This window comes from Pneumocystis carinii (genome assembly GCF_001477545.1).
Source record: "Pneumocystis carinii B80 chromosome Unknown supercont1.15, whole genome shotgun sequence".
Taxonomy (NCBI): Eukaryota; Fungi; Ascomycota; class Pneumocystomycetes; order Pneumocystales; family Pneumocystaceae; genus Pneumocystis; species Pneumocystis carinii.
The window spans coordinates 242,492-269,916 of NW_017264727.1; the positions used below are offsets into that span (position 1 = coordinate 242,492).

A 27,425-nucleotide genomic window follows, 5' to 3' on the forward strand; every position below is an offset into this window, starting at 1 on the left:
TCAGTATATTTTCTATATAAATAGGAATCAGGAAGCATAATAAGTGTTTTTAGGGTATTTTATATATATTTTATTGAATATTTTGATAATCCATCAGACAGTACGAAGGAATTATGCAGAAAAAAATAGGAAGATTAGGTCAGTGGACCAAGGAGATGGTATAGTTTTATTGAGAAGAGTGCATATACTCATAGATCTTAGCTTGGAAGGGAGCAACGTACACAGACAACGGATGAATTTAAAGAGCTGGAGCAAGAGATGCAGATGAGACATGAAGGCATTTTTTTAAGGATAAAAAGGCGAATTTTTACATAAACTAGGAGTAGAGAGTCTTTATACGTCTATTAATCAGTGGGCTAAATCTATGTGTATATTTTTATATAATATTGTCAAGTGGGTTGAACATATATATAGTGAATCGGCGGGAGGAAAGGAGACATACATTGATTGAATTATTTAGCCAAGCACTTTTAAGCTTTGGAGAGAAATTTTCATCAGAATCAGTCTATGGTTTTTTGTTTTATAATTATGATATTTTTGATTTATTGAGTTTTCAGGTCAAGGATTGCTAAAATATGGTATAGCACATAAAGAAATGTCAAAAGAACAGGAAAGACTTATTGATGGGATTTCAAACAGTGTTTTAGAATCGATGGAACGATCATTAGTCCAGTTTAAAGATTTTCATGTATAAAAATAAATGAGGATTTAATGTATGATTTAATAAATATGAATAGGCAGCAAGAAAAAAGCTTGAAAGTCGACGATTATCATATGATTCGGTCTCTAATAGATTTATAAAAGCTAAAAAAGAAGATTCACGTATAGAAGAGGAATTAAGGGCAACTAAAGCAAAATATGAAGAAGCTTGTGAAAGTATATATAGTCGAATATATTCGATCCAGCAAGCAGAGGTAAAATAAGTGAAAAAACGAGTATGTTTTAGTGACAGGATGATCAAGGCTACGCAATTAAATGATTTAACTCTTCTTCTTGATTTAGAATTCAGATATTATGAACGATGTTATATAATTATACAGAATTTAAAAGAATCATGGGCAGAAATGTATAGATTACATTAATAATTTGTATTTAAATAATCTGAATAGTAATAATGCATACGGAGCCAGCTCGAAATATGTTAAACATCAACAAATTTCGGCACATGCTTTTAATAATGGTGGAGAAAACACTATCAATAGGCCATCATTACCATTTCGATCGGGAATGAGTGCATCATCACTTGAAAGAAAAATGTCAGAGATAGATTTAAATAGTCCTAGACAAACATCTTCTTTTAGAGCAACACCTACAAGAAGTATGTTGTTGAGATATTTGATTTTTTTTTTTTTTATTATCTGACGTTTAAAAAGTTCCACCGGAATCACCATATTCAATTGAGGATGAAAACACACAAGATACTTCATCATTAAAATTGGAGCAATCCTTTAAAACAGATGAACAAGATACATCTATGCAATCAAACAACAGTGCGCCAGTAGTTCCTCCACGAACATACGGAAGATTTGATAAAAAAGATTATACATCATCTACAAAACGTTATTCAACATTAAAGAATTCAAACGTTACAAGTTTTTCTAGTACATACCAAGATGCTTCTGAAGATAATTCACCGTTTTCCGATGAAAACAAAAACATTTATTCAGGAAATCATTTATCTGAATTATCGAATACATTTTCAAATTCAGACGATCCAACCTTAAAGTCATATTCAAAATCTATATCAGAAATCAAGACTTTAGAATTTCCTATTGTAAAAACCAGAAAACCTCCAATTCCTTCGCAATTTTTGAAAGATACTGATTCAAATAAATTAAATAATACATGCAAAAATTGTAATTGTGATGATTACCAGGAAAATTTATTTAAAAAAGGCATGCTTTCTCCCAAATATATTATAATATTAATGATAATAGGTCAATGCAATCAATGTTTTCATGCTCACTAATTTAAAATTTATATTTATATATTCAAAACTAATTTTTGTACAAATAGGATATATTAATAAAATATAATTATCATCTTTGATAGTATCATGAGAATTGGGGATTATTTAATATTATGTTTATTAATATTTAAGGTATATAAAAGTTTAGAAATAATTATAATTTAGAATTTAACTTCATAATTGCCTGCTTTTGATATATATCTTACCCTGTTTTTTTTTAAATATTAATCAAGTATAGACATATCAAATACCATTTAACACTTTTATAGCTTTCTTTTTCAGATATTTTTAAATACTTTAGGTGTAATCCTGAACTAGTAAACATTGGAATGAAAAAGTTTAAAGATATTGGAGGTTTAGACCAATGTTTATCATCTGATGTTGCTTTTAAAGTCGCTTCTGCCGCAAAAATATATTCCATTTTCCCTGCAATTTTAGGAATTCTAAAATAATACTAAGTATAAATCATGATTTATAGAAAAGAATTACTTCCATATAATATTATTAGAAGCAGATTCCTATAAATTCAATTACAAAAAAGGAAAATATAAATATATTTTTTATTACATATTTTGTTTTTCCCCTGTTTGCTTTAGAACTCGTATTTGCAGTATTCAATGGTGTTGGTATTTTAATAATTACATCTGTTGCAAAAAGATCTGAAGAAAATGATGCTTTAATAGTTAGCTGATATACAACCTTGGTTTTTCCAATTTCATTTATAATAGGAAAAAGTAAGAATGGTAAACGAACATTCTCTGTAACACGATATCTATTTTTACATATTAAAACCATTCCATTTTTTATAATTTTTTACTTCATCAATTCAAATTCTCCATCTGGTGGAATAAAAATAATTGATTTATCTTTATTAAAAGATCCTAATTTAACACATTGATGAAAGTGACAATTTTCCAAAGTTATATATTCACTTTTCTCCGTCTTGGATATATTTGTTCTATAAAATTCATAAATATTATAACTAAAATTCATAAATTGTTATACGAAGTTGTAGGCAATTGACTATTATTGATAAACACCTTATCAGTAAATCTTATCTTGCATTGTGGAACTCCTGAAAGTGATGATTTCATAATAATTTGACCAGAAATATCAGATCTTAAAGTAGTATCTTCATAGAATTAATAAACTTGCTTTTTTTTCAGTAATATATTACTTGCTGTCATAATAACATTGATATTTTCAATAATATCAAGATACGCTTCATTTTTTTTATATTTTATATCTGATTCTCTCCAAAAAGTCGTTCCCATCACATGTCTAGTGATTTTTGAAGAATTGTTTTTCTAAAAAATTAATCCTATACTAAACAATAATCATATGGAAACTTACAATATCATTTTCTGATTTAAATTCATTTGTTGTGATATACATTTTCAAAGAATTAATATCTGTATTTTGTGGATATCCGAAATCAACAATTTCTAGCCTCATTTACTCCTTTTCTCAAGATTTACATTCATTACCATCAAGTAACTCATAAATCAATGTAAAATTATTCTTTATAGAATCCTCATTAAATCTCTTAAAATATCCTTCATGCAAAAATATAATTTTATATAAAAATTCAAATACTAATGATGTATTTGCATTGTTTCCTGTAACTGCAACAACATATATGTTCTCATGTTTGATATGGAAAAACGTATTTGACTCAATCGTATTAATAGGTGAGTCAATCTCTTTATTAAAGAGAATATGAATCCGAAAAACGTCCTCAACCGAACGTCTACTAATATATAAACTACGGACAATATATTCCCATGTATTTACTTTAAATCCTGTTGATATATCCTACTAATTAATACTTCTCCCCTCTGATTATAAAAATATATCGCCTAATAACAAAAATCAACAAAAAAACCCCGTTTTTTCGAGCTTCAAAAAACCAAAATCATATCAATATATAATAAAACACTGTTTTCTACTGATATATCTCGAAACCCCGCTAATTAAAGGCCTTAATATCCGGTAAAAAAACAAATCTTTGTTAAATACTTTTTTTGACGAAAAAACACTCAAAATTCGTCCTTTTTTTTCCAAAAAAAAAGGAACCTATTCAAATTACCCTCAGCTATATTATCAATCTATTTATTCCGATAAAAATCCCTTATTTTATGGCCCCGCTAATTTTATTATTTTTATTATTTTTTTGACGTTCATCGAACCTCGTTTTTTTCTTAGGCACAGCAAATTTTCAAAATCCCCACTAAAAAGCCCATTTTTCCAGCTTTTTTTCTGCTTTTTTCAGGATAAATGACCAGGAAATCCATTTCTCAAGGTATTTCTATATGTTTATAAGATATATATTTCAATTGACCTTTTTTTTCCAGATGAAATTGACATATATGACCGCCAGATACGTCTTTGGGGAATTGAGGGGCAAACAAGGTAAAAACAGGGGAAAAAGAGGTTAAACAGGGTCTTACGACGGTAGTATAAGTAATTCCAGCGTTGTTCTTATCGGTGTCCGCGAATTGGGCGAAGAAATAGGCAAAAATCTGGTTTTAGCAGGTATCGGAAGTTTGACGCTTCTAGACGGGGAAGAAATCAAAGATATTGCACCAAATACACACTTCTGTATAAGTTCTTCTGATATAGGAAAAAAAGTAAATTTGAACGGGTCAAAACGGGGGATTAATTGGTGTATAGTACGCAGAAGTAGTATTAAATGAATTGAAGAGGGTTAATCCGTCGGTAAAGCTTATTGCAAGCACGGAAAATATTTTTGATCTTCCGGATGAATATTTTTCGTCTTTTGATGTTGTTATTTGTTGTGAATTGGGGCTAGATTTGATGGTAAATGAGTGTATATGAAATGAACGAATGATTTATGCAAGAAGATGCGTTTAAATTCGATATGTAGGAGATTTGGAGTAGCATTTTATAGTTGTGCTATGTATGGGTTTTATGGGTATATTTTTTCTGATCTGATTGAACATACATATATCATGTAATATTTATGGATTATATGAATGATTTATAATGTTTTAGAGAGAAAAAGGTGCAAGATAAGGCGAAAGAGAGTGTGAAAGTTCCATGTACAGAACGCTATTATCCTCTTTCAGAGATTATTCATCATAAATATGGAGAAACATTGACGCAAAAACGTAAAAAGAAGGTTTCACCTCTTCTTCCGGGAATAATGGGTAAAATAAGTATTTAGTATTTACAATATCTTATCATATTAAAGGGCTATGGAAATTTCAGCAGAAATTCTCACATTTTCCATCTAATTCTCAAGAAATAACACAATATCTTTCTATGATTAAAGAAATAAACGCACAGCTGGGTCTATCTGATGATATCTTGGAAAATAATGTTCTTATGTAAGTATATTTTTCGTATTTAAACATTATTGTAAATGTGGACATAGTAATTTGGCAAAAAAGGCTAATTACAAATGGTCACCTGTTGCATCAGTTATTGGAGGAGTCTTGGCACAAGATATTCTCAATTTTTTGAACAAACAAGAAAGACCAATCCAAAATCTGTTCTTTTTTAATGGAGAAATATGTATATATTTAAACATTTGCTAAAATACTCAACAGATCTAGGTACTGGACCCATTTATCAAGTATAAAAATCTAAATAAGGATATATTCTAATTACTAAAAATCACAATTGGCATCAAATCGCAAAGAAACATAACTATCAAGCCAAAAAAAGACATTACAGATATCTAATCAATAGCAATCCTTCTGCTAACCGAACAAGCTGATTTAGGAACATTGATCTTTAATATACCATTTTCCAAAGATGCTTTAACATGATCTCTATCAACACTTGTCGGAAAGTGGATTTTACGACTAAATTCACCCATGGCTCGCTCTTTATACCAATAGGTAACATGAGGTGGGTTTTTTGATACATTTTTTTCACAAACTTTAAGAGATTTAGTTTTAGATTTAGATTTCGATTCTTCATCCGATATCTCCTCTACTGTTGGCCCATTTCCATTCAATTTACTGCTACTATTTCGCTCAATATGTCCTTGAATAACAATCGTTTTCTCATCAATAAACTCAATTATTATATTATCTTTTCCTAGTCCTGGTAATTCTGCTTCAATTTGATATCCATTAGCAGATTCTGACATATCAATCCTTGGAGATAAAGTTCTGTCTGATAGATTCTCTTTGAAATAAATCAAAGGTTCATCAAATGTACTATGAATCAATCGTCCTAAATCCGTAGGAAAAAAACTAGTCTCAAGCACTCTAGGAAATAACATTGGGTCTTCAAAATTCTAACTGCTAATAATACGGCTTCTTTATAAATATTTATATATTTATAATCATCACTCTATCATCACTCCCACTTGTATATATACTCGAAATAAAGCTAGAAGGTACTAGAACATACTAAATTCTAGACTTTTCCTTTTTGACTTGTCATGACAGGACGAACTAATAATAACTCTTTGCTCTCATATAACAGCTGGATATTATTATTTTTTTATATATAATCTATTTTATGGCTAGACTATGTGCTTTGGATATTTTAAATTTTAGAGAGCAACAGGGACAGTTTGGTACATCTTTTAAGATACAAAATATTAGTTTATGAGGGCTTTAAAATGATGTATAAAACAGGGAGTTTTGATATAAATTTGATGAGTAGTTTTAGTATAAGATTGATGTTGACTGTACAACCCTAAGCCTGACCCTAACCCTTTTAAGAAAAGACCTAAACCTAACCCAAACCTATACAAATAGGAACCCTAGCCCTAGTACAAACCCTAACCCGGTACCAGCCCTAACCTGGTACCAACACCTAACCCTAATAACATTGATGAACTTTCAAAACGGTCCATCTTAAAGTTTGAAAAAATATCTCATTAAAATATTTATTTTAGGGTTAGGTTAATAGACCTAAATAGGGTTATATAGACAAGGGCTAGGGTTAGGTGTCGGTACCGTGTTAGGGCTCGCACTGTGTTAGGGTTAGCGCCGGGTTAGGGTTGTTCATTCAAAACGTCGAGATTCAACAAACTACACGGTAAAATATGGGGGAAGATTCATTAAATAAGGTAATTATACAGTGAAATTACAAGAAATGAAGCAATTTAATGTATAGAAAACATTGGAAAATAAAGTTTTATCATTAGAAACAAAATTAAATGAACTTACGGAAAAACAAAAAACACTTCAAGCAACTTTAAAGTGATTTGATAATTTTTTTGAATTAATAAAAATAACTAAGTTTCTGTAGAAATCCTGATGCAACAAGTACTGTTAAACAACATATTATGCTTCTTCATAAATATAATGAGATACGTGATGTTGCATTAGGGTTAATGGGAAAAATTGCAGAACAAGAACATTGTCGACTCGTTGATGTAATGGATAGATTTGGTATTACCAAAGATGATTAATATTGATTTAAAAAAAGGCTTTTTTAAACATTTTGCTGTTGTTCAATAGGGTAGGTTTAGGTTATATATTTATAGGGCCAGGGTAAGGTATGGGGTTAGGGTTAAACTAGCACAGATAAAAATCCGTCGTCACATTTTATTAATTATTAAATATTTATTTTTAAAAAAAAGATGGTAAGTTGAAATATTTTGCAATATTTTATGAAAAAATCGAATTTCCACACCAAAAAAACATAGTATCTTGTTTTTGAAGGAAAAAAAAAGACCAAGTTTTGAACAGAATAGTGAAAAATACATAATTTTTAAATGATAAGAGAATATCCATGTTTAAACTAATGTTAAATATAGTCGTCGCACAAAACTTTTCGAACAAAAATTATACTTGCTCGTGCTCAACGACAGAATCGACCGATTCCTCAATGGACTCGTTTACGAACGGGTAATCGAATTAAATAGTATGTTTTGAATAAAATCCCATGATTCATGTTAAATGTTATCAGTAATGCTAAGAGAAAACATTGGCGCCGAACAAAATTAAATATCTAAGTTTTTTAATAACTAACTTGAATAATTTTGACTGGTTTATTTTCTAACTTTGATGATAACCATTTTTGAGCCATTGTTTTAATAATAAATAAAGAATATCTTATTATTTTTATGTTGCTCTTGGTGTTATATCGGTTGTTTCGTTATTTAAAAGACTCATTCGAGGCGTTTTTAAATCATTCCTGATTGCACTTGCATGTCTCTGAGTTGCTGCAAGAAGAAGCCTGCCCCCAGGGCTAAGCATAACTTTCCTTAGATCAGGACTGCTTGAAAACTTGGGTATTTCTTTTAGAAATGCTGCTGGTGTTTTTGCACGCTTTTTCTTTTTAATTTCCTCTGTTATTCGATGATGTAATATCTCTCTTGCTGGAATATCCGGCATTTTAAACCCTCGTCCAGGTGTTCCTGGAGTCCCAATTGACTCTGACTCCGATCCCATTCCTTTACTTAATTTTCTTGACTTTTTTAAGACTTTTGGTGATGGCGTAGGCGCCTCATCGACAAATGTCCATCCTGCCACTTCTGGTTCTTTATCAATCGCTGAAACAGACGGTGATGCAACATATTCTTGCCTTTCTAATGGCATTCGTGTTGCATGATATACAATTGACTTTTCTGCTTCTAATGGCAGAGATTTAGCTTTCGTATAATCTGTCTCTGGCGTAAACATCAATGCATTCATAGGCTATAAAATATACATATGTTAGTCGATTTTCCGCTTAAATAGAAATAATAAAAATCAAAATTCTATCATTTACATTAAAAGGCCATGCTTCTGGTTGGGCTGGTCGCCCTTCTATATTCCCAATATTATTCCCCGCCATTATCCGACGTCGCTCCTCTTCTTTAACACGATCACTATCAATCTTGTTTCTATTATCCCAGACCCAACGATATGCTTCTCTTTGACGTTCATTCTGCCGCTCTAAAATATCCGAAAAAGAGGCATTATCTTCTGATGTATATGTTGCTTGAAATTCATCCAAAGAAAGACCTTTTTTACACAATGAAGAGACCATTTCATTAGAATATTCTTCATGAAGATCCGGAAAAAAATCTCTCCTGATAATATCACTCAATGCTTCCTGGTATACATCTTCTTCCAAGACATGAGGTATTCTTTTTTTCCTGATAAAAGGCTTTATATTGTCTTTTTCAACCGGGTTTTTTGGAATACATTTTAAATCCTTATTTTCATTAATAATTTGTTCTTTTTTCATCAAAAAATCTGACGAAAATATGGGTTTTTTTGAAAAAATCTTTTTCTTAAGTTTTGATGAGGTTGAAAGATGCCCGTCTAGTAAAGTAGAAATCTAACCCGGCCCTAACCCTAACAGGACGAGCCCTAACAGAGAAGAACCCTAACACAGTAGAACCCTAACACATAACCCTAACATAGAACCCTAATTTAGAACATCGGGGTATAACCCTAACATCAATATAATCCTAACATATAATCCCAAGTATTCGTAGCTTTTACCATATAAACCTAAACTATAAGGGTAAGCTATAAGAGTAAACTATAAGAGTAAATTATAACCCTAATGCATAACTCTGAAATGTACTTTTAAAAGGTAGTTCTAAAAGGTAACTCCACTCCAGCATCTATTAAAAGGAAGCCCTACCCTAATATACAAACACAGGGTCCAACCCTAAAGCGGAGTCTAACTTGGACGAACACAATAGAAGAGAGAGCATAACCCTAACCCCTTAGTTATAACCCTAACTTTTAACCTAACCCTACAACGACAACTGACTACCCCTGAACCCTAAAAATTAACATAAGGGTTAGGGTTTAGCAAAAAATAATATAAAAGGCCAGAATTCCCCCCAAAAAATCTAAATTTTTCTATGATTTTAGAATGTCGACTTCAACGCTGCCTTTCTCAGTGACATTTGTAGCGGGAGCGGCAGCAGGAATTTCAGAGGTTAGGGTTATTATTTTTAATGATTTAATTATAAAGTTAGATATTTTTAATGTATCCTTTAGATGTGGTATGAAAGAAGAAAAGGAGTCAAGATTCATTCATATGAAGCGAATGAATCGTTTTGTGTATTGAATTAAATGGATAAGGTGAAAACGCGATTTCAATTGAATGTGGGAAAGGCGGAATATCAAGGAATGACGAATTATTTAATATCTATTATTAAAAAAGAAGGGTAAAAGGAGAGGAGAGGAGAAGAATTGAGGTTATTAATGGAGGAATGGAACAGGATTTTCCGATTATATCGAGGGATTTTACCGCCTATTTTAATGGAAGCACCGAAAAGGTGTTGAACGAAATTCTTTAAAAAAAAAGGAATGAATGATTAATTGATTTTTTTGTATAGAGCGACAAAATTTGCGGCAAATGAGCATTGGGGAATATTCTATCGTAATCTTTTTGGAAGGGAAAAAATGAACCAAAGTTTAAGTTTAATAACGGGTGCAACAGCAGGAGCTACGGAGTACGTCTGTCTATAAAAAATATACATTAAAAATATTGTTAATATTTTTATTTTCAAGATCGTTTATCGTTGTTCCTTTTGAGGTATATATATTTTTTTTTTATGTAATGGTTCTTCGTTTTATAACAATATGATTAGCTTATTAAAATTCGGTATTTTTTCTCTTATATTTTATAGAAAAAAAAAAAGTATATTTACATAGAGATTCAGGCTTCAGGATAAAGCAAATATATCAAAGTACAAAGGTGCTCTTGATTGTTTAATAAAGATTTCACGGGATGAAGGATTTTTTGCGCTTTATAATGGATTAGAAGCAACGATGTTTCGGTAGGAATAATTACAAGGAAATTGAACACTTATAGAATGAATAATTATGGACTAGACATATTACATGGAATGCAGGATATTTTAGTGTGATTTTTTCTGTTCGAGAGAAACTTAATCAATCGGATTGGCAAATGGATGAACGATTTAAAAATTTTTTGGCAGGTACGCTGGGCGGTATTTCTGGAACATTGTTAAATACACCTTTTGACGTGGTAAAATCTCGAATACAAAATACACCAAAATTATTAGGTCAAAAACTTAAATACAATTGGGCTATTCCTTCTTTATGGACTATTTATAAAGAAGAAGGTTTCTTTGCATTATATAAAGGATTTTTACCAAAAGTTGTTCGTTTAGGTCCTGGTGGAGGTATTCTTTTACTTGTTTTTGATCAAGTATTTTAAAAAGTAATTATTTTATTTAATTTTAATGATTATCTTTTAGATTATTCAATTTTATAAAAAGAATTTTGCTGAAATATAATATAACTCTGAGTGTAACCGGAGTGTATTCGAGTGTACTGAAGTGCAACCTAAGCGCAACCCCAACCCTAACCCTATCTTATTCCCTCGACTCCTACCTAACCCTACTCCTACTCCAACCCCAACCCTACTCCAACCCCAACCCTACTCCTACTTCAACCCTAACTCCACTCTATCTTTCAATAGCCCCGCTTATCAGTTAAACTAATGGACACCCGGCTGTCCCGCCACATAATCGGTCTCCACCCATCTCCTTCTAAGAAGCATATAAACCCATATAAATTGACAAAATTACCACATAAATTAAGAGATTCACATTGATTTTAAAATTTACCTTATATATGCACCCATTGATATTACAAGATATTATTCAAACGGAAACAGCAACACTTCAAGACCAAACAGAGCAAATATGCCTACCCTATTTGACGAAAGAAGTGAATCCTAAACTTGACCAAAAAACTCATGTTGAATATCTATTAAATATATTAACTAATCCTCTTCCAAAGTCATATTTGACTTTAGACGCGTCTCGTCCTTGGATTATTTATTGGACTTTATGCGCATATGCGTTATTAGGACAATCAGTAGAGGAGTATAGAGAAAGGTAAGACATAAAGAAATAGCTATAGAGATGTTCTCTATGAGGAATTGGAACGTATATTTAACGGATTACCGGATTGTATGCGTCTTTTTCTGGAATATATGCATTGGATTATATATGCTGGAGCATGACATATATGATATATATGATATATAGATGGATTATAGATGGTTAACAAAAGAGCAGAACTATACAGTCAATTTCAGCGTTACAGCTAGAATCGGGGGGTTTTAGTGGTGGGCATGGTCAAATTGCTCATTTGGCGCCTACATATGCAGCCGTTATGGCACTTTGTATTGTTGGGAGTGAAGAAGCATATGATACAATTAACCGGTCAGTTTTTAGATTTATATTGTTTAAAATAATGTAATATTTCCTAAGATCCAGTCTTTATTGCTGGATAATGCGATTAAAACAATCGGATGGAAGCTTTGTGATACATGAAGGTGGAGAGAAAGATGCACGGTAGGCAAATAATATATGAAACAAGAGATTATTGAAGGAATTGGGTTTAGAGCGGTGTATTGTGCATTATCAGTAGCGTCATTATTAAATCTTATGACGCCAGAATTAATTGAAGGAACAGCAGTATGGCTTTCTAGGTGATTTATATTATAATAAATTAATAATTTTAATATATGAAAGATGTCAGACGTATGAAGGAGGATTATCAGGATTTCCAGGAGCAGAAGCACATGGTGGTTATGCATTTTGTGTATTAGCATCGTTATCTATGATTGGAAAGCCAAATATGATATTTGATCAATATCTTAATATATCTAAATTAATGGCAAGAAAATTGGGATGAAAAGGATGGGAATATTCTAATTGTAAGGTAGAGATGGTTAGCATTTCGTCAATCATCAATAGAAGGAGGATTTTCAGGACGAACGAATAAATTAGTTGATGGATGTTATTCATGGTGGGTTGGAGGATGTTGGGCAATTCTTTCGAGCGTAATGGGGGATATTAGGACACCATTAATTGATAAAGGTATTTTATAAGACATTTATTTATTAAAATATATAACAATTATATGAAATAGATGCTTTACGAAGGTTTATTCTTACATGTTGTCAATATAAAACGGGTGGACTTAGAGATAAGCCGGAAAAGCAAGATATCAGGGTTTTTTTTATTATTTTAATTAATTTAATATAGATATCCCGATCAATATCATACATGTTATTGTATTTCTGGTCTTTCAGTTATACAAAACGTTTATTTTTATTCTGAAAAAGATAAAAAAGATACAGCATTAGGTGAATCTGTATTTAATTGGCATCATGATCATCTTATAGAACAATCTATCTTTACTACTGATCAAGTTAAGGCTGTACACCCTATTTTAGCCATTCCTATGGACAAGCTTTACGATATTTGGCTTTGGCGTATAAAAAAAGGTTCTATATAAATGTAGCTTCGAGTACAATATATCGAATGACATTTATTCACCTTGTTATTCATGTATTTTTTTCATATTTTTTACAAGGCTGGATCTCGAATACCAAAGCTTATATAGATATATCTATAAAGGAATACCATATTACATGAAAGAATGTCTTTATGATAAAATGTTAACATGTGTTTATTGTTTAAGCATATGTTTTTATCCAGAGGAAACACCTTGGCTTGAAATATACCTTGAACGGGTTTTTGGTACTTCATTTACAGCAGATCTTTTATACAAAATAAAACAAGGAAAAAAGCATCCAAAGACCGATATTTTTGAGCCGTTACCATCAGAAAATTATGAATATTATCAGGATATATATAAACGTGCGGCAGAATACAGTTGGAGTGTAAAAGAAAGCACATTTGAAAAACAAACAAATATTTTTTCATTAAATAAAGGAAAAACCCCAGTAAATAACATTATTAAAGGAGAGGATTCACGGGTAGAATATATATTTGTTGAATGGTTAGATATGGAGGAAAAAATAGGGAAAAAAAAGAAAGTGAAATGTCAAAAAGAGGGTTTATTTAAAGATGAAAAAACATCATCTAATTCACCGTTAAATGATAAAATATCACGCGCACAATATGTTCCAATTAAAGAGGATAACATGAATACTCAAAAGCATGGGATTGCAAATTTTGGGTTTGGAGTGATACATATTTATCGTGATGGAAACATGTTATCTGCCAAGGAAGAATGGGATGGAGAAGGGCTAACGCCAAAGGATAAGATTGTAGCGATTCTTGCGGTTCCAAGTTATATGAGTACATATGATTTTTTAGGGTTTGTAGGTGAAGATGTAAAGAATCAAGTTAGTCATTTTAGAATTATCAGGTAAGATATTAAAGAATAGTGAGAAGACAGAGCTATGATATTAATAAACTGGTAAAAATATTTATCAGTCTGTTTTTCGCTATTTTTATCATTATTTTTCACTTTGATTATAAGTTAACAATAAGAAGAACAAGTGCACCAAATCGATATATGGTTTTACTTAAATTTAGACAATTCAAAAGTGCCAAAGCATTCTACAAAGCGTTTAATGGAAAGTCATTTAATTCCACAGAGGTAATGAACAATTTAATCATAATCTTTTGAATTTAGGTTTTATATAGCCGGAAAAATGTCATACTGTTTTCATTAAACAGATTTTATTTCAGTCGAAACAGAATTTGCAAAAGGAACTTTCATCTTCTATAGATGATTCAATTTTACCCGTTTTTGATATATCTGAAACGAGTCAAACGATGTCTACGTTAACAATGCCTATTGCATCATCAACATTTGGTCTTCGTGAGCTTCCAACATGTATTTTTCTTGATTTTGTGTCTTCGATTTATTCACATTTAAAATATAGGTGTTGTTTGTTTAGAAAGGATGGATGCATCAGTAACCGGGCTCTTAACTATATTGTATGTTTATAATTTACAAGGGAAAAAAACAATTGATCTTTCTAGATGTCAACATACATTTCATTGTCAATGCTTAAGTAAATGGGGAGAAAATAAGTATGTTTAAGTTAACATTTTATTTAAATATTAATTCCTGAAGTTGTCCTGTATGTCGATATTCGCAACAAAAGGATGTTTTGAATGCCGCTAGGATTAATAGTCAATGTAGTGTTTGTGATTCTCAAGAAAATTTATGGATTTGGTTTTTTTTTTTTTTTAATCTATTTTTTTACACTTTTTTTTACTTTTATTAGTTTAATTTGTGGACATATTGGATGTGGTCGTTATGATCTTGCACACGCTTATGATCATCATATTAATACAGGACATTGTTATGTCATGGACATGGAAACTGAAAGAATATGGGATTATGTGGGCGATTGGTATTTCCTAACACTATTTTATTCATAATACCAGTTAATATTTAGTTATGTACATCGATTGATCCCGAATAAAATCGATGGAAACTTACTTAAATTTCCATCTACTTCTTATGCTCCAAATACTGACTCTTCTGTATCAGAACAAAATTATTTAGATATGAAGGAAAAAATGGAATCAATGAGTCTAGAATATACATATCTTTTGACATCTCAACTTGAGCTTCAAAGAATTTATTACGAAAATAAGATAGCAGCTGCAATGGATAAAGCAAAAAAAGCATTAGAATCAGAAAAACATGTTAATGAAGAAATGAATAATCTTATGAAAAAAATATCTGAATTAGAAACCAATTTCAATGATTCTCAAAAAAAAATCAATGAATTAAAATTATTAAATTCTCAAAATGAAAAAAAACTTGAAAAATCTACTGAGCTGGCTCGGCGTATGGAAAAAGAATGGAAAGAAGAAAAATTACTGAATTCTAAATTAATGCATCGAATTGAACATTTAAACATTGAAAATAATAAAATACAACTTCATTCCGATAACTTAAAATTAAAAATTGAAGATTTGTCTGATCAATTAAGGTATTTTATTATTCTTTTCTGATCTATTATATTTCAAAAAATACCTTGATCTAACTTAAATATTAGAGATGTTATGTTTTTTATTTCTTCTCAGAAACACCTCGACACTATGGATGATGCTCAAAAAAAAGAACTTCAAGAAGGAACCACTTTTATTCCAAAGAAACCTAAAAAAAAAATAAAAAATAACATTTATCTTTAATATGTATAATATTTGTTGTTTTTTTCACACATCTCTATATTTATATATATATAAGGTCACGTGCGCACTTGATTTACACTTATCGCTCGTCACGATAATAAAATTTAAGAGAAAAAGAGATGGTTTCCTCGACGTTTTATCGTAAGTTTTAGAGTATAAATAGAAGTTTTAAAGACATACTTATGATTTAATAGGATCGGAAGAGATTTCTATGGTGAAATACGAAAAAGAACGGAGAAAAACGAGTAGATATTGATGAAGTTTAGGTTCAGTTTTATTTTCCGGTAGAAGTGGCTAAAATGACGGTATCAGCCCTTGGGGACCTTGGAATTGTTCAATTCTGTGATGTAATATATATATATAGTTTTTTTTCCGGGAAAAATTGAAGGATTTTAGCTAAATGAGAATATTAATGTTTTCCAAAGGGCGTTTGTCAAGGAGATAAGACGACTAGATGAAGTAGAACGTCAACTACGTATTTATTTTATCTAGTAAAGTGTTAATTTCTAAGAAAAAACTAGAATTTTTATATGAAGAAATTAAAAAAACAGATATTAAGATTATAACAGCGGAAGAAGGCAATAATATGACTAGAATGCCTAATCATCATGAAATAGATGCGTTATTTGAGAAGGCATCATTTTTTGAGGGCCGTATTTGCTCATTAAATGAGTCATATCGGACATTAGAGAAGCAATATTTAGGATTATTGGAATTACGTTATGTACTTGAGGAGACAGAGCAGTTTTTCAGTAAAGTGAGTGAAGAATAGTTGTTTTTTTTCGATTTTTGGGTTGATTAGTGTATAATAGAATTATTGTATTCAAGAGTCGTCTATATCTATTAACGATATGGATACAGCACCACTATTGGAAAATGATGCAGAGCAAAATACGGCTAATATTCAAGGGTTAATGGGTACGAGTATTGGGTATTATCTATTGGTGCTATATACGAAATGATTTTTATATTTTATTAGATTTACAACGGGTGTTATTCCTCGTATACATATGGCAACATTTGAGAGAATTTTATGGAGAATGTTACGTGGAAATCTTTACATGAATCAAGTGGAAATAGTTAATCCTATTAATGATCCTATTACAAATGAACTTATTGATAAAAATGTTTTTATTGTATTTTCTCATGGAAAAGAAATTAATAATAAGATTCGAAAGATTTCAGAGAGTTTAGGTGCTACTTTATATAATATAGATAGAAGATATTCAAAAAGATGTGCGCACATACAGGAAACTAATCTTGCTATTGATGATCTTATGTCTATTTTGAAGAATACTAAACAAACTGTCTATACAGAATTACGAATAATTGCAGAGAATATAGTTAATTGGATGACAATTGTTAAAAGGGAAAGAGCGATCTATCAAATTATGAATTTATTTATATATGATCAAAACCATAAGTGTTTAATTAGTGAAGGATGGTGTCCTACTAATAGTTTATATTTAGTACGAAATACTTTAAGAGATGTTACAGAACAAGCGTGTATTCAAATGCCATCTATTTTGAACGAGATTAAGACGTCAAAGACACCACCGACATTTCATTCTACTAATAAATTCACAAAAGCATTTCAAACAATTGTTGATGCATATGGTGTTGCATCTTATAGAGAAGCGAATCCTGGTCTTATAGCTATTGTTACATTTCCATTTTTATTTAGTGTAATGTTTGGGGATCTTGGTCATGGGTTTCTTATGTTCATTGCTGCATTATATTTATGTTTAAATGAGAAAAAACTTGAGAAGAAAAATTATGGAGAGGTTTTCCTTTTTAATTTTAATGATATTCTTATTTTTCTAATATATATTTATAAGATTTTTGATATGGCATTTCAAGGGCGTTATATGATACTTTTAATGAGCATATTTTCTATGTATACAGGGTTAATTTATAATGATATTTTTTCAAAACCAATGAGTCTCTTTAAATCTGGTTGGGAATGGCCTGAACCTTCAGGAAATTCAACTGTTACTCTAGCAAAGAAGGTCGGCGTTTATCCATTTGGTATAGACAGTGCATGGCATGGATCTGAAAATGCACTTATATTTTTAAATTCATATAAAATGAAAATGTCTGTTATTCTTGGCGTTATTCATGTAAGTTTACTTTTTTTTTCAATTTTAAGATTTACAATTCCTAGATGTCATTTTCTCTCATGCTTTCATTAACAAATCACTTATTCTTTGAAACTACAATAGACATTTGGACTCAATTTCTTCCTTCTTTTTTATTTCTTCAATCTATATTTGGTTATATGGTCTTTGCTATAATCTATAAATGGTCTGTAGATTGGTCTAAATCTCAAACTACACCTCCTGGTATTCTCAATATGTTGATCTTTATGTTTTTATCACCAGGAAAAATTGAAGAACCTTTATATAGAGGACAGAAATATGTACAAATATTTCTTCTTATTCTATCTTTAATATGTATTCCTTGGTTATTACTTGCAAAGCCATTGGTTCTTAAATATGAACATCATCGAGCTATTCTTCAAGGTTATCAAGGTGTTTCCAATCGTTATTCTACTACAATAGATGATACCGATACTGACAGAACACCTTTATCATCATCAGAACCTCATGAACACTTTGATTTTGCTGAAATATTGATTCATCAAATTATTCACACTATTGAATTTTGTTTAGGCTGTTTATCTCATTGTGCAAGGTAACTTTATTCTGTTTTCCTTATTTTATTTACTCATAATATAAAGTTATCTTCGATTATGGGCCTTGAGTCTTGCACATAATCAATTGAGTGCTGTTTTATGGTCTATGACTTTAAAGATCGCCTTTAGAAGAACTGGCATTACTGGCGCTATTTTATTAGTCTTTATCTTTGCTTTCTGGTTTATTTCAACAATTGTAATTTTATGTTTAATGGAGGGTAATTAATCATTTCTTAAGGTTTTCTTTCATTCTTAACACTCTTAGGAACAAGTGCCATGCTTCATTCACTACGACTTCATTGGGTAGAAGCTATGTCTAAGTTTTATCAAGGTGAAGGCTATCCTTTCGAACCTTTTCGTTTTACAGATAAAATTTAATAATCCATACTATTTTATTCTACACTATATACAAAACTATATTCATCATACAAAGCTATATTCATCATACAAAATCATATTCATCATACAATACATATTTATCATATAATATACATTCAAATCAGATATTCTTTATTCAAACTAATTATTTTTCATTCAATTACACATTTATTCTCATATTTATTAACAATATTCAGTTCCAATATTCAACTCTAATATTCACCTCCAATTTATTACAAATATCTGTCCTTTGCAAATGGTTTATACACGATAACGAGCTGCATCACTTTGCTTACGAAGAGACCCCGTTAATCGTCGGTCCCGTTCCATCATTTGTTTATCCCATTGATCCAATGAATATCGAGGACTCTTCATTAATATTAGAGATCTTGTATTAACCCCATATACTTAGGTTTCTAGATCATATGGCTACATACATAACCTTCATTACGATAATGTTTAGCTGCTGATAAAAGTCCTCCTGTCACTGCAAACATACCAATAATAATACAGAAAGGCAATAGTGCTTCATGCGGCAACGGCATTTCTATGATATTTGATCTATTTGATCGAAATAATAAATATTAAGGGTTTTTATTAAATTTTATAAGGGAAAACAGGGAAAAAAGGGTTTTTTACGAGATTTTATTTAAGACAAAGGTTTTTATAATCGTTTTATAGAGAAAGAGGAGGATAAAGTAGGGTAAAAGTAGGGTAAAAATAAGGTTTAAAATGGAGTTTAAAAGTGGAGTAAAAGTAGAGTAAAACTAAGGGTAAATAAGACTAATTAAGGGTTTAATAAAGGGTTAAGAGTTAGTTGAAGGTTAGTTGAAAGTTAGGGTGTCAGGTCCAGGTCAGGGTTAGGGTTAAATATAAGGGTTGACACCGAGGGTTAGGGATTAGGGTCTAAATGGTTAGGTTTAAAGGGTTCAAGGGCAAGGGTTAGGGTTCACGTAAATACAGGGTTAGGAGTAGGGTTAGGGACTTGATAGGTCATCCTGTTTCAATACAACTTATTTATAGATCATTCAATACTCTTTATCTTAACCTTAAGATGGAGATAAATGAACTAAGAAAACGTCAAAGAGAAAGTGTTATTGAAAGAACATTTGGGGGTGTATTATCAGTTGAAGAAGCAGATACGTCAGGAACGGTACCGGATAGTGAGGATCGAGAAGGATTTGTTGAAGCTAGTCGTAAAGCAGAGGTATGTCAATAATACTTTATACGGGCATTATACGCATGATATTTGGGATATATATGGATTATATGCGTCATATATGCGTCATATATGCGTACTATATGCGTACTATACATACGTGTTATGAGGACGCGACATATAAAAATGCATATAATACGGATAGAAATGTATACATTATAGATAAGGGCGCATATACCCCGGATAAAAGTATATATATGACGTATAAAAGCGCGTATATGATAAGGCTTATTAATATAATTACTAACATGATAAGGCACGTCGTGCTAGAGAACGTCGTGCTAGTAGTAATACAAATTCAGAAGGAATTATACAATCAATTCAATTTGGAAATTTCGAAATAGATGCTTGGTATGTTTCGCCATATCCAGAGGAATATAGTCATAATAAAATCATTTATATCTGTGAATTTTGCCTTAAATATATGAATAGTGAATATGTAGCTTGGAGGCATCGAGTAAGTCACGTGATCCATGAATAAGAAGATAATAATAGAATAGATAAAATGTCCTATGAAATGTCCACCAGGAGATGAAATATATAGAGATGGGACTCTTTCAGTGTTTGAAGTTGATGGAAGAAAAAGCACGGTAAGTTTATGTATAATAAGAATATGGAATAAAAAGATAGATAGAGTGAAAAAGATATATTGTCAGAATTTATGTTTACTATCAAAGATGTTTTTACAGTCAAAAACTCTGTATTATGACATTGAACCATTTTTGTTTTATATTGTTACGGAATATGATGATATTGGATGTCATTTTGTAGGATATTTTTCAAAAGTAATAAGAAAAAGAGGGGAAAAATATGCTAATAAAATGAAAGGAAAAGCGATCGAATAGTGATTATAATGTTTCATGTATTTTGACACTTCCTGTTTATCAAAGGAAAGGATATGGGAATTTTTTGATTGAATTTAGTTATCTTTTAAGTAAACGAGAGGGTAAAATAGGAACACCGGAAAAACCATTATCATATTTGGGTTTAGTTTCGTATAGAAATTATTGGAAGATTAAAATGTGTTATGAATTGTGCAATCTAAAGAAACCAACAAGTATACAAGAAATTTCTAAAAGAACATCGATGACACCAGATGATATAATATCAACATTAGAGCGATTAGATGCTTTAGTGCATGATCCTATTTCAAAGATATATGCAATTAAAGTGGATCAAAATAAGCTTCAAAATATATGTGATAAATGGGTTCAAAAGGGTTATCAACCTGTTAAGCCGGATTGTTTAAAATGGGTTCCATTTCTTCAAGGTAATTTATCGGATCTAAAGGAAACCATTAATATATCATCATTACCATCGACGCATCGTAAATCTGATCTTAATATGAATAATGATTCTGAGGAGATTGAAAAAAATATAGCATGTCAATCAAATGGAGTTTTTGACGAAATACAAAATAAAATGGAATGTTCTGCATTGTTTCACGATGGTTTTTCATCAGTTGGTAATACCGATTTATCATTTTCAATGAATAATAATAATATTTCCGTTAAAACTGAAAACATTTCTAAAGATACGTTGAATAGGTTGATTCCTGATTCACGTTTTCTACCAGTTACTTCAATTTTTCATCAAAAAAGTGCGTGTAAACGAGGAAGACCTCTTGGAAAAACTAATCGAAAATTGAATATTTTTTCATCAGCACTTGCGACTTCAAAAGAATCTTCTTCTCTTGAATTTCATGATAAAATTCAAAACCTTTCTTATAATAAACTTGATTCATATAATACTTTAGACAAATCAAATCCACCTGATTGATTAATTCTCTGCAAAATTTTTTTAAAAAATATTCTTATAATTTATATAATTATTGAAAGGGAAGGTGAATTCAAATTTTTAACATTCTTTTTTATCTCGGTAAGATTTTCCTTTTTTTTCTTTGATTTGTTTTTTCTCTTTATTTACTTTTTTTAAGGCTTGCTTCTTTTTCCTTTTCAATAATTTTCTATCTTCATATGTTTTTTTAAGATATTCTTGGATCTTGTATAATTGAGCATTAATATTTGTATTTCGAAATGCTAATTGAGTTTCAAGCGATTCATTTACATTATTTTCAACTGGATTATGAATATTAATTCTTCTAGACGTTTGCAAATATTCAGAAAGAAATGTAATCGAATTACAAGTATTTAAACGTTTAAAAGAAATAACATTAAATGTCGGTAAAGCCGAGAATGATTCAGACTGCATCAATATATATATACATATACATATATATACATATATATATATGTATATAACCCTTATTTTCTTCTTTGAAACGGATTAAAAAAACGCATCAAATAAAGTGATTTTTTCAAGTCGTATAAGAAAAATTAAACGATATTTCTTATCTTTTTTTCTTAATTTTCAAAATAAATTTAATAATCGATTATTTAAGACTTGCAAAAAAAAAAGGATTTTTTTTTATTTTTAAAGCTTAAATGGCAGATACAATTGAAGCAGTATTAGACGATTTTCGTACTTATATTTTTTTTTAATTTTCCTTGTTTTATATTATTTAGGTCATGGACATTTTGTACTTGTTATGGATAATGAAGATCGTGAAAATGAAGCAGATTTAGTTTTGGCTGCAGAGTTTATGACTTCAGAAAAAATGGCATTTATGGTTCGACATACTACTGGAATTATATGTGTTCCTTTGTCTCAACAGCGTTTAAATGAATTAAATATTCCTTTAATGGTTGAATCGAGTGAAAATACAGAAAATATGGGAACAGCATTTACTATTCCGGTTGATTTTAAAGGTTAGTTTGACCTTTTTGTTTATAATATATATATATATATATATTGATACATATATATAAATAGATACATCAACTGGTGTTTCAGCTCAAGATCGTGCATTAACTGTTCGTATGTTAGTAGATCCTCAGATCACATCTCCTCAAATGTTTCGAAAACCAGGACATGTTTTCCCACTAAGGCCAATGGAACGAGGATTATTAGATCGGCAAGGACATACAGAAGCAGCTATAGGTACAAAATTAAAATAAATTATATTATATATAATTAAAAAAAATATAGAATTATGTAGATTAAGTGGAGTAAAAATGGGTGCTGCTATTGGCGAACTATTAAAAGAAGATGGATCAATGGCACGTAAAGAAGATTGTGAAATATTTTCAGAAAAATATAAGATTAAAATGATTACAATTTCTTCTTTAGTAGAATATATATCTAATGGTTATCACTAATATAGCCGTTGTCAAGGGTAACAAAAATAGTGTTAATAATAAGATGCTATTATTTTACATAATTTTACATTTTACAACCATTTTTTCAAGCGCGAAAGATGATAATTAATCGTATTGACTGTTTGAATTTTTTGAGTCTTTAAGTTGATTTATTTAGTTTAAAAAAAAAAAAAAAAACCAAAAAGTACCTTTTCTTTCATACAATTTTCTAAAGCATCTACAAAAGCTTTACAGGCTATTACATCAGGTTCACCTCCATGAGTTGCCCAACATCCAAGCATTGCACTCATTTCGGTCATACATGGGCCTAATAAAAAAATTATAAAAAAAACATATTTAGAAAGAAACAAGTAATATACTAATTGTGCGATTTCTTTGGGGCTTTACTCTTAGTTTTTTTAACCGAAAATGAGGAATTACAGACATTTTTTAATTTTCGAAAAAAATCTAAGTTTAATAATAAGAAAGTTATAAAATATTTAAAGAATAGTTTGAAATAAGATATTCTGATTAATGAGATATATATAATAAATTGTATTGCTTTTTTAAAAAAGTAATTTCATAAATTTAATAAAATTAATGATCACATTACATTGCATGCTATAAAAGCCAGAATTGATATTTTATATAATAATATAAAAATCGTTTTTTTGATAAACAGTATTCATATGTTTTCCATTTTAGATGAATGATTTGTATATTTAAATCATATTCTTAGAGGTATTGGGTATTTAGAAAACTAAAAAAAAATTCTTTTAGATTGCTTCCCTATTTGTCTGAGCCAAATCATCCATTAACGATGAATTATCAACAATAATTCGTCGACCCCGTTCTTCTTCAGGAACTCCATCCGCTGCTGCTCCAAAATCCAAAACTTCAATGTAAGTTATATGATCCCTTTGTACTGCTGCGACACAACGACGTTCATCAAAGCGAACTTGCCATACACCCGATAAATCAGTAAGTATATTAGCTACAAAACGCCCTGTTCGAACATCCCACATTTTAAGAAGGCCATCACTACCACTAATTACTTTATTTTCATCATGCTGAAAACATGTTATAGCTCCTGTATGAGAAGAAAGTACATGAATACATTTCCCAGTATCAGGATCCCATATTCTTAGTGTAGAATCAGCGGCTGCAGATACCAAATAATCATATGAGAGATCTAAAAGACCTACTAAAGAACTATGACCTAATAATATTTAATATACTTTTTAATGACGAATAAATATTGAAAAAAACCTTCTAACGTCCAAAGACAAGTGCCTGTTTCAAGACTCCAAATTTTTACTTTCCAATCCATACTTCCACTTACACATCTATTTCGTTTTGAATCAATTACTACACTATATACCTTTTGAGAATGACCGACTAATCTCCATATACATTCTCCTGTAGAAATCCTCCAAACTCGAACTGTACTGTCATAGCTACCACTAACCAAAATATTATTATATCCAGAAATAGCTCTTACTGAATTTGTATGACCAACAAGAGTTCTTATATAATAAGGATTAGTAGATACATTAGTACTATCTGTATTAACAGCATTTGGAGAAGAAGGGGGTGATGGTCTATAATGAGCTTCTCCAGGTTGTGGAAGTCTCCATACACGCAATGTGGAATCTCGTGATCCTGTTACAATTACTGAAGTGTTTATTTGCTTTTTAGTTCCATTATGAACAAATTCTATATTTGTAGAAGGTAAAATTTGAAGACAACGTACGGTTGAAATATGTCCTTCAAATATTTGTGTACATTCACCTTTAGCAATATCCCAAACACGAACCGTACGATCGGTAGAACCTGATACTAAAGAATTACCTAAATATTGTAATGCCCAAACACCTCCTTCGTGACCTTGCAATCTTCTTCGAAGTTTTCCTGTTGAAGTGTCATAAATATTTATACTACTATCATCAGAGCCTGTAATGATTTTGTCTGCATCAAATTGCAAACATGTAACAACATTGCGGTCATGACATCGAAAAGAAATATGCCGTGGTTTTATATTGAGGCTCATCCAATTCTTTCGAATAATATGATGTTTTTTATATAATGCTTTAAATAAATGTTGTTTTTGAATAAGATCGCTTTCTTTATTTTCTACTTTTTGAAAATATTTTTCAGTAGTTTCTCTATGCTCCGCAAGAGAATGCTTTTGGTTCTGAATATTCAAAGCTTTTTCAGATTTTTTGGAATATATATTCGAATTAATATGCATAACATGCTTTGTTTCTTTTAACGTATGTGTTGAAGATGTATCATTTGAATTCTCGCATTGAGGAACCCAGCCTTCTGAAGCAATTTGATCAAGCTCGTTATCCCGTAATTTAAAACCATCTACATCAAAACGCATTTTCCAAATCCATTCATCTGCATCAACAATTTGTTTCCATTTCTTTGATACCTGTGTTGCACGGCATAACGATTTTACATCCAATTCTTTCAAAATATTGAATGCTAATTCAAATGGCAGAAGAGCGAGAAAATCCCGTTTAAGCGTTGGATTAACCAGATTTGCAACAATCTGTAGAGTTGTTTTATTACATCGACGAAGCAAATGATGTATAAGATATGTTTGAATATTAGGCGGTAAATTATCAAAAATATTCAAAATTTCCGGAATTCGAATTATGGAATTTCCCTGGTCAGATAAAACAAATGTATTAATTTCCTTTATGTCTACTTGTTCATGATTTTCTTTTTGGTTCTTGCAATGAACCGCTTTTGTTGTGTTTAAACGACTATTTCGAGCAGTATAGTAATGTTCATTTTCCGAATTTAAAGTAGTTATAACTGGAGAAAGTGATGGTGATGGTAAAGGAAGAAGTTGATATGACGGCGGATTAGATTCTATAGGCAATTGATTCTGTGAACCTTCTAAACCAATCAATATCAATATCATATCATATCATTTACAATATTTATACTACCATTAGAAATATTTTTGTTTAAACTCGCATTAGAAATATCTAAAGGATCAACATCAACAATATTCTGAAAACCTTTTTCTTCAATATTTGAACAAAAGGATTCATGTTCTACATGTTTAGACGTATTTTTATGAGTAACCCTAGTTTTAAACGTCTCGTCCTCATATGAAACTAATGAATTATTATGTATTCCTTGATATGATGTTTCCCCTAAGACGGATTCCGGCTGAAGCATCGGTAATCCTATCTCATTCTCTACAATTCGTGTATCTTTTTTTTCAAATCTTTGTTCATCTCCCCCCCTAACAACTATAGTCACCGTATTGTTTTTCTGAAGACGCTCCATATCTTCCCGCATCTAGCCCTTATCAAACTCACTATTATATCCCCTCTAATCATTTACCTGACTAAGTGATTCTTGCGGCGTATCGCTTTCCCTAAAATATGCCGGTTTTCCATCAATATCAAAGCAAAACCGCTTCAAACATGCTGGCGTAGGCGCATCATAAAGCGGATACTGTTTAGAATCAAAATTCTTCTTTTTTTTCGGCGGATAAAACACTATAGGCGGGAAATTCGTGGTTGTTATTGTTGTCGTTGTTACTACCGTTGTATGTGTAATAGGCCCAAGGGAAAACTGGGCAACCGTAGGCGTATTCTCATACTTAGTTTCCTTATGTTCTTCATACGTATGAGTTGATGTTTCTGGTATTATAATTAAATGTGTTTTATCCTCTTCTACACTCAAATTCTGCCTAGAATCCGGGGACAAAGGGGTTTCCATGATTCCTAATGATTATACCAACAAGAATAACTCTTCATTAACCCGTAATATCTCTTAATTATCTATATCTAGTGCGTATAGTTGTTGATGCTTATTAATTCCTTAGATGCCTTAAATATGTCACTTTTTTTCCCGGAAAAAAAGCAAACTGGGCTTTAAATATCAATAAATTCAATAATTTATGTTATTTAACCTCAATTACGGCCCTTATTGCCTATATTTTCCCTTTTTCCCGTTTTCAAAATGTTTGGTACGTCTGTCGCCAGAGGGTAATACAGAGGGTTAACGACAGTATACAAACCCTTATAAAATGTCTGAGAAATATCAGAGGA

At 30.6% G+C, this 27,425-nt stretch overlaps 16 protein-coding genes across 16 annotated transcripts; 9 read left to right on the forward strand and 7 right to left on the reverse strand.

Annotated features, from left to right (window-relative positions):
* Positions 1 to 484: 484 nt before the first annotated feature.
* Positions 485 to 2,012, forward strand: T552_03205 (hypothetical protein). The gene is made up of 7 exons (XM_018371716.1): positions 485 to 510; positions 558 to 688; positions 738 to 914; positions 963 to 1,066; positions 1,110 to 1,318; positions 1,374 to 1,895; positions 1,938 to 2,012. The coding sequence occupies exons 2-7, from the start codon at positions 596 to 598 to the stop codon at positions 1,967 to 1,969; spliced, it is 1,137 nt and encodes a 378-aa protein (XP_018224511.1). The 5' UTR covers positions 485 to 510; positions 558 to 595; the 3' UTR covers positions 1,970 to 2,012.
* A 72-nt stretch (positions 2,013 to 2,084) lies between these two features.
* T552_03206 (hypothetical protein) lies at positions 2,085 to 3,933 on the reverse strand. Its single transcript, XM_018371717.1, has 11 exons — positions 3,880 to 3,933; positions 3,764 to 3,828; positions 3,457 to 3,719; positions 3,323 to 3,414; positions 3,147 to 3,276; positions 2,975 to 3,101; positions 2,787 to 2,927; positions 2,537 to 2,741; positions 2,459 to 2,487; positions 2,221 to 2,412; positions 2,085 to 2,176 (listed from the first exon to the last, which is right to left on the reverse strand). Exons 1-11 carry the CDS (start codon positions 3,886 to 3,888, stop codon positions 2,131 to 2,133), a joined length of 1,299 nt encoding a protein of 432 aa, XP_018224512.1. The 5' UTR covers positions 3,889 to 3,933; the 3' UTR covers positions 2,085 to 2,130.
* A 273-nt stretch (positions 3,934 to 4,206) lies between these two features.
* T552_03207 (hypothetical protein) lies at positions 4,207 to 5,619 on the forward strand. Its single transcript, XM_018371718.1, has 9 exons — positions 4,207 to 4,271; positions 4,324 to 4,381; positions 4,428 to 4,599; positions 4,643 to 4,789; positions 4,834 to 4,943; positions 4,985 to 5,139; positions 5,184 to 5,319; positions 5,367 to 5,506; positions 5,548 to 5,619. Exons 1-9 carry the CDS (start codon positions 4,247 to 4,249, stop codon positions 5,571 to 5,573), a joined length of 969 nt encoding a protein of 322 aa, XP_018224513.1. The 5' UTR covers positions 4,207 to 4,246; the 3' UTR covers positions 5,574 to 5,619.
* Positions 5,620 to 5,626: 7 nt separating this feature from the next.
* On the reverse strand, positions 5,627 to 6,270 carry T552_03208 (hypothetical protein). The gene has a single exon (XM_018371719.1). It carries the CDS (start codon positions 6,222 to 6,224, stop codon positions 5,673 to 5,675), a length of 552 nt encoding a protein of 183 aa, XP_018224514.1. The 5' UTR covers positions 6,225 to 6,270; the 3' UTR covers positions 5,627 to 5,672.
* A 684-nt stretch (positions 6,271 to 6,954) lies between these two features.
* On the forward strand, positions 6,955 to 7,418 carry T552_03209 (hypothetical protein). The gene is made up of 3 exons (XM_018371720.1): positions 6,955 to 7,022; positions 7,070 to 7,155; positions 7,205 to 7,418. The coding sequence occupies exons 1-3, from the start codon at positions 6,999 to 7,001 to the stop codon at positions 7,365 to 7,367; spliced, it is 273 nt and encodes a 90-aa protein (XP_018224515.1). The 5' UTR covers positions 6,955 to 6,998; the 3' UTR covers positions 7,368 to 7,418.
* Positions 7,419 to 7,978: 560 nt separating this feature from the next.
* T552_03210 (hypothetical protein) lies at positions 7,979 to 9,179 on the reverse strand. The gene is made up of 2 exons (XM_018371721.1): positions 8,672 to 9,179; positions 7,979 to 8,598 (listed from the first exon to the last, which is right to left on the reverse strand). Exons 1-2 carry the CDS (start codon positions 9,131 to 9,133, stop codon positions 8,023 to 8,025), a joined length of 1,038 nt encoding a protein of 345 aa, XP_018224516.1. The 5' UTR covers positions 9,134 to 9,179; the 3' UTR covers positions 7,979 to 8,022.
* Positions 9,180 to 9,730: 551 nt separating this feature from the next.
* T552_03211 (hypothetical protein) lies at positions 9,731 to 11,193 on the forward strand. The gene is made up of 10 exons (XM_018371722.1): positions 9,731 to 9,841; positions 9,882 to 9,908; positions 9,988 to 10,073; positions 10,128 to 10,184; positions 10,245 to 10,361; positions 10,420 to 10,444; positions 10,500 to 10,513; positions 10,572 to 10,688; positions 10,744 to 11,083; positions 11,133 to 11,193. Exons 1-10 carry the CDS (start codon positions 9,776 to 9,778, stop codon positions 11,169 to 11,171), a joined length of 888 nt encoding a protein of 295 aa, XP_018224517.1. The 5' UTR covers positions 9,731 to 9,775; the 3' UTR covers positions 11,172 to 11,193.
* A 318-nt stretch (positions 11,194 to 11,511) lies between these two features.
* On the forward strand, positions 11,512 to 13,296 carry T552_03212 (hypothetical protein; the record flags this gene model as incomplete). The annotated part of the gene is made up of 11 exons (XM_018371723.1): positions 11,512 to 11,777; positions 11,958 to 12,107; positions 12,156 to 12,239; positions 12,290 to 12,376; positions 12,420 to 12,500; positions 12,616 to 12,767; positions 12,820 to 12,902; positions 12,936 to 12,993; positions 13,016 to 13,165; positions 13,195 to 13,241; positions 13,267 to 13,296. The coding sequence occupies 11 exons, from the start codon at positions 11,512 to 11,514 to the stop codon at positions 13,294 to 13,296; spliced, it is 1,188 nt and encodes a 395-aa protein (XP_018224518.1).
* A 28-nt stretch (positions 13,297 to 13,324) lies between these two features.
* On the forward strand, positions 13,325 to 15,857 carry T552_03213 (hypothetical protein; the record flags this gene model as incomplete). Its single annotated transcript, XM_018371724.1, has 9 exons — positions 13,325 to 14,044; positions 14,182 to 14,301; positions 14,349 to 14,541; positions 14,591 to 14,645; positions 14,691 to 14,741; positions 14,785 to 14,886; positions 14,939 to 15,067; positions 15,113 to 15,655; positions 15,722 to 15,857. The coding sequence occupies 9 exons, from the start codon at positions 13,325 to 13,327 to the stop codon at positions 15,855 to 15,857; spliced, it is 2,049 nt and encodes a 682-aa protein (XP_018224519.1).
* Positions 15,858 to 15,940: 83 nt separating this feature from the next.
* Positions 15,941 to 18,976, forward strand: T552_03214 (hypothetical protein). The gene is made up of 11 exons (XM_018371725.1): positions 15,941 to 15,998; positions 16,052 to 16,071; positions 16,124 to 16,204; positions 16,254 to 16,332; positions 16,379 to 16,614; positions 16,670 to 16,788; positions 16,837 to 17,641; positions 17,696 to 17,977; positions 18,022 to 18,551; positions 18,598 to 18,770; positions 18,818 to 18,976. Exons 1-11 carry the CDS (start codon positions 15,977 to 15,979, stop codon positions 18,928 to 18,930), a joined length of 2,460 nt encoding a protein of 819 aa, XP_018224520.1. The 5' UTR covers positions 15,941 to 15,976; the 3' UTR covers positions 18,931 to 18,976.
* Positions 18,977 to 19,146: 170 nt separating this feature from the next.
* T552_03215 (hypothetical protein) lies at positions 19,147 to 19,521 on the reverse strand. The gene is made up of 2 exons (XM_018371726.1): positions 19,368 to 19,521; positions 19,147 to 19,299 (listed from the first exon to the last, which is right to left on the reverse strand). The coding sequence occupies exons 1-2, from the start codon at positions 19,473 to 19,475 to the stop codon at positions 19,192 to 19,194; spliced, it is 216 nt and encodes a 71-aa protein (XP_018224521.1). The 5' UTR covers positions 19,476 to 19,521; the 3' UTR covers positions 19,147 to 19,191.
* A 417-nt stretch (positions 19,522 to 19,938) lies between these two features.
* Positions 19,939 to 21,974, forward strand: T552_03216 (hypothetical protein). The gene is made up of 5 exons (XM_018371727.1): positions 19,939 to 20,137; positions 20,406 to 20,606; positions 20,650 to 20,739; positions 20,794 to 20,934; positions 20,978 to 21,974. The coding sequence occupies exons 1-5, from the start codon at positions 19,985 to 19,987 to the stop codon at positions 21,926 to 21,928; spliced, it is 1,536 nt and encodes a 511-aa protein (XP_018224522.1). The 5' UTR covers positions 19,939 to 19,984; the 3' UTR covers positions 21,929 to 21,974.
* On the reverse strand, positions 21,963 to 22,406 carry T552_03217 (hypothetical protein). Its single transcript, XM_018371728.1, has one exon. It carries the CDS (start codon positions 22,358 to 22,360, stop codon positions 22,007 to 22,009), a length of 354 nt encoding a protein of 117 aa, XP_018224523.1. The 5' UTR covers positions 22,361 to 22,406; the 3' UTR covers positions 21,963 to 22,006.
* A 140-nt stretch (positions 22,407 to 22,546) lies between these two features.
* On the forward strand, positions 22,547 to 23,413 carry T552_03218 (3,4-dihydroxy-2-butanone-4-phosphate synthase). Its single transcript, XM_018371729.1, has 4 exons — positions 22,547 to 22,630; positions 22,675 to 22,917; positions 22,982 to 23,149; positions 23,198 to 23,413. The coding sequence occupies exons 1-4, from the start codon at positions 22,594 to 22,596 to the stop codon at positions 23,365 to 23,367; spliced, it is 618 nt and encodes a 205-aa protein (XP_018224524.1). The 5' UTR covers positions 22,547 to 22,593; the 3' UTR covers positions 23,368 to 23,413.
* T552_03219 (hypothetical protein) lies at positions 23,395 to 23,834 on the reverse strand. Its single transcript, XM_018371730.1, has 3 exons — positions 23,727 to 23,834; positions 23,556 to 23,674; positions 23,395 to 23,504 (listed from the first exon to the last, which is right to left on the reverse strand). Exons 1-3 carry the CDS (start codon positions 23,791 to 23,793, stop codon positions 23,439 to 23,441), a joined length of 252 nt encoding a protein of 83 aa, XP_018224525.1. The 5' UTR covers positions 23,794 to 23,834; the 3' UTR covers positions 23,395 to 23,438.
* Positions 23,835 to 24,077: 243 nt separating this feature from the next.
* On the reverse strand, positions 24,078 to 27,139 carry T552_03220 (hypothetical protein). The gene is made up of 4 exons (XM_018371731.1): positions 26,713 to 27,139; positions 26,310 to 26,667; positions 24,616 to 26,256; positions 24,078 to 24,565 (listed from the first exon to the last, which is right to left on the reverse strand). Exons 1-4 carry the CDS (start codon positions 27,091 to 27,093, stop codon positions 24,123 to 24,125), a joined length of 2,823 nt encoding a protein of 940 aa, XP_018224526.1. The 5' UTR covers positions 27,094 to 27,139; the 3' UTR covers positions 24,078 to 24,122.
* Positions 27,140 to 27,425: the final 286 nt, after the last annotated feature.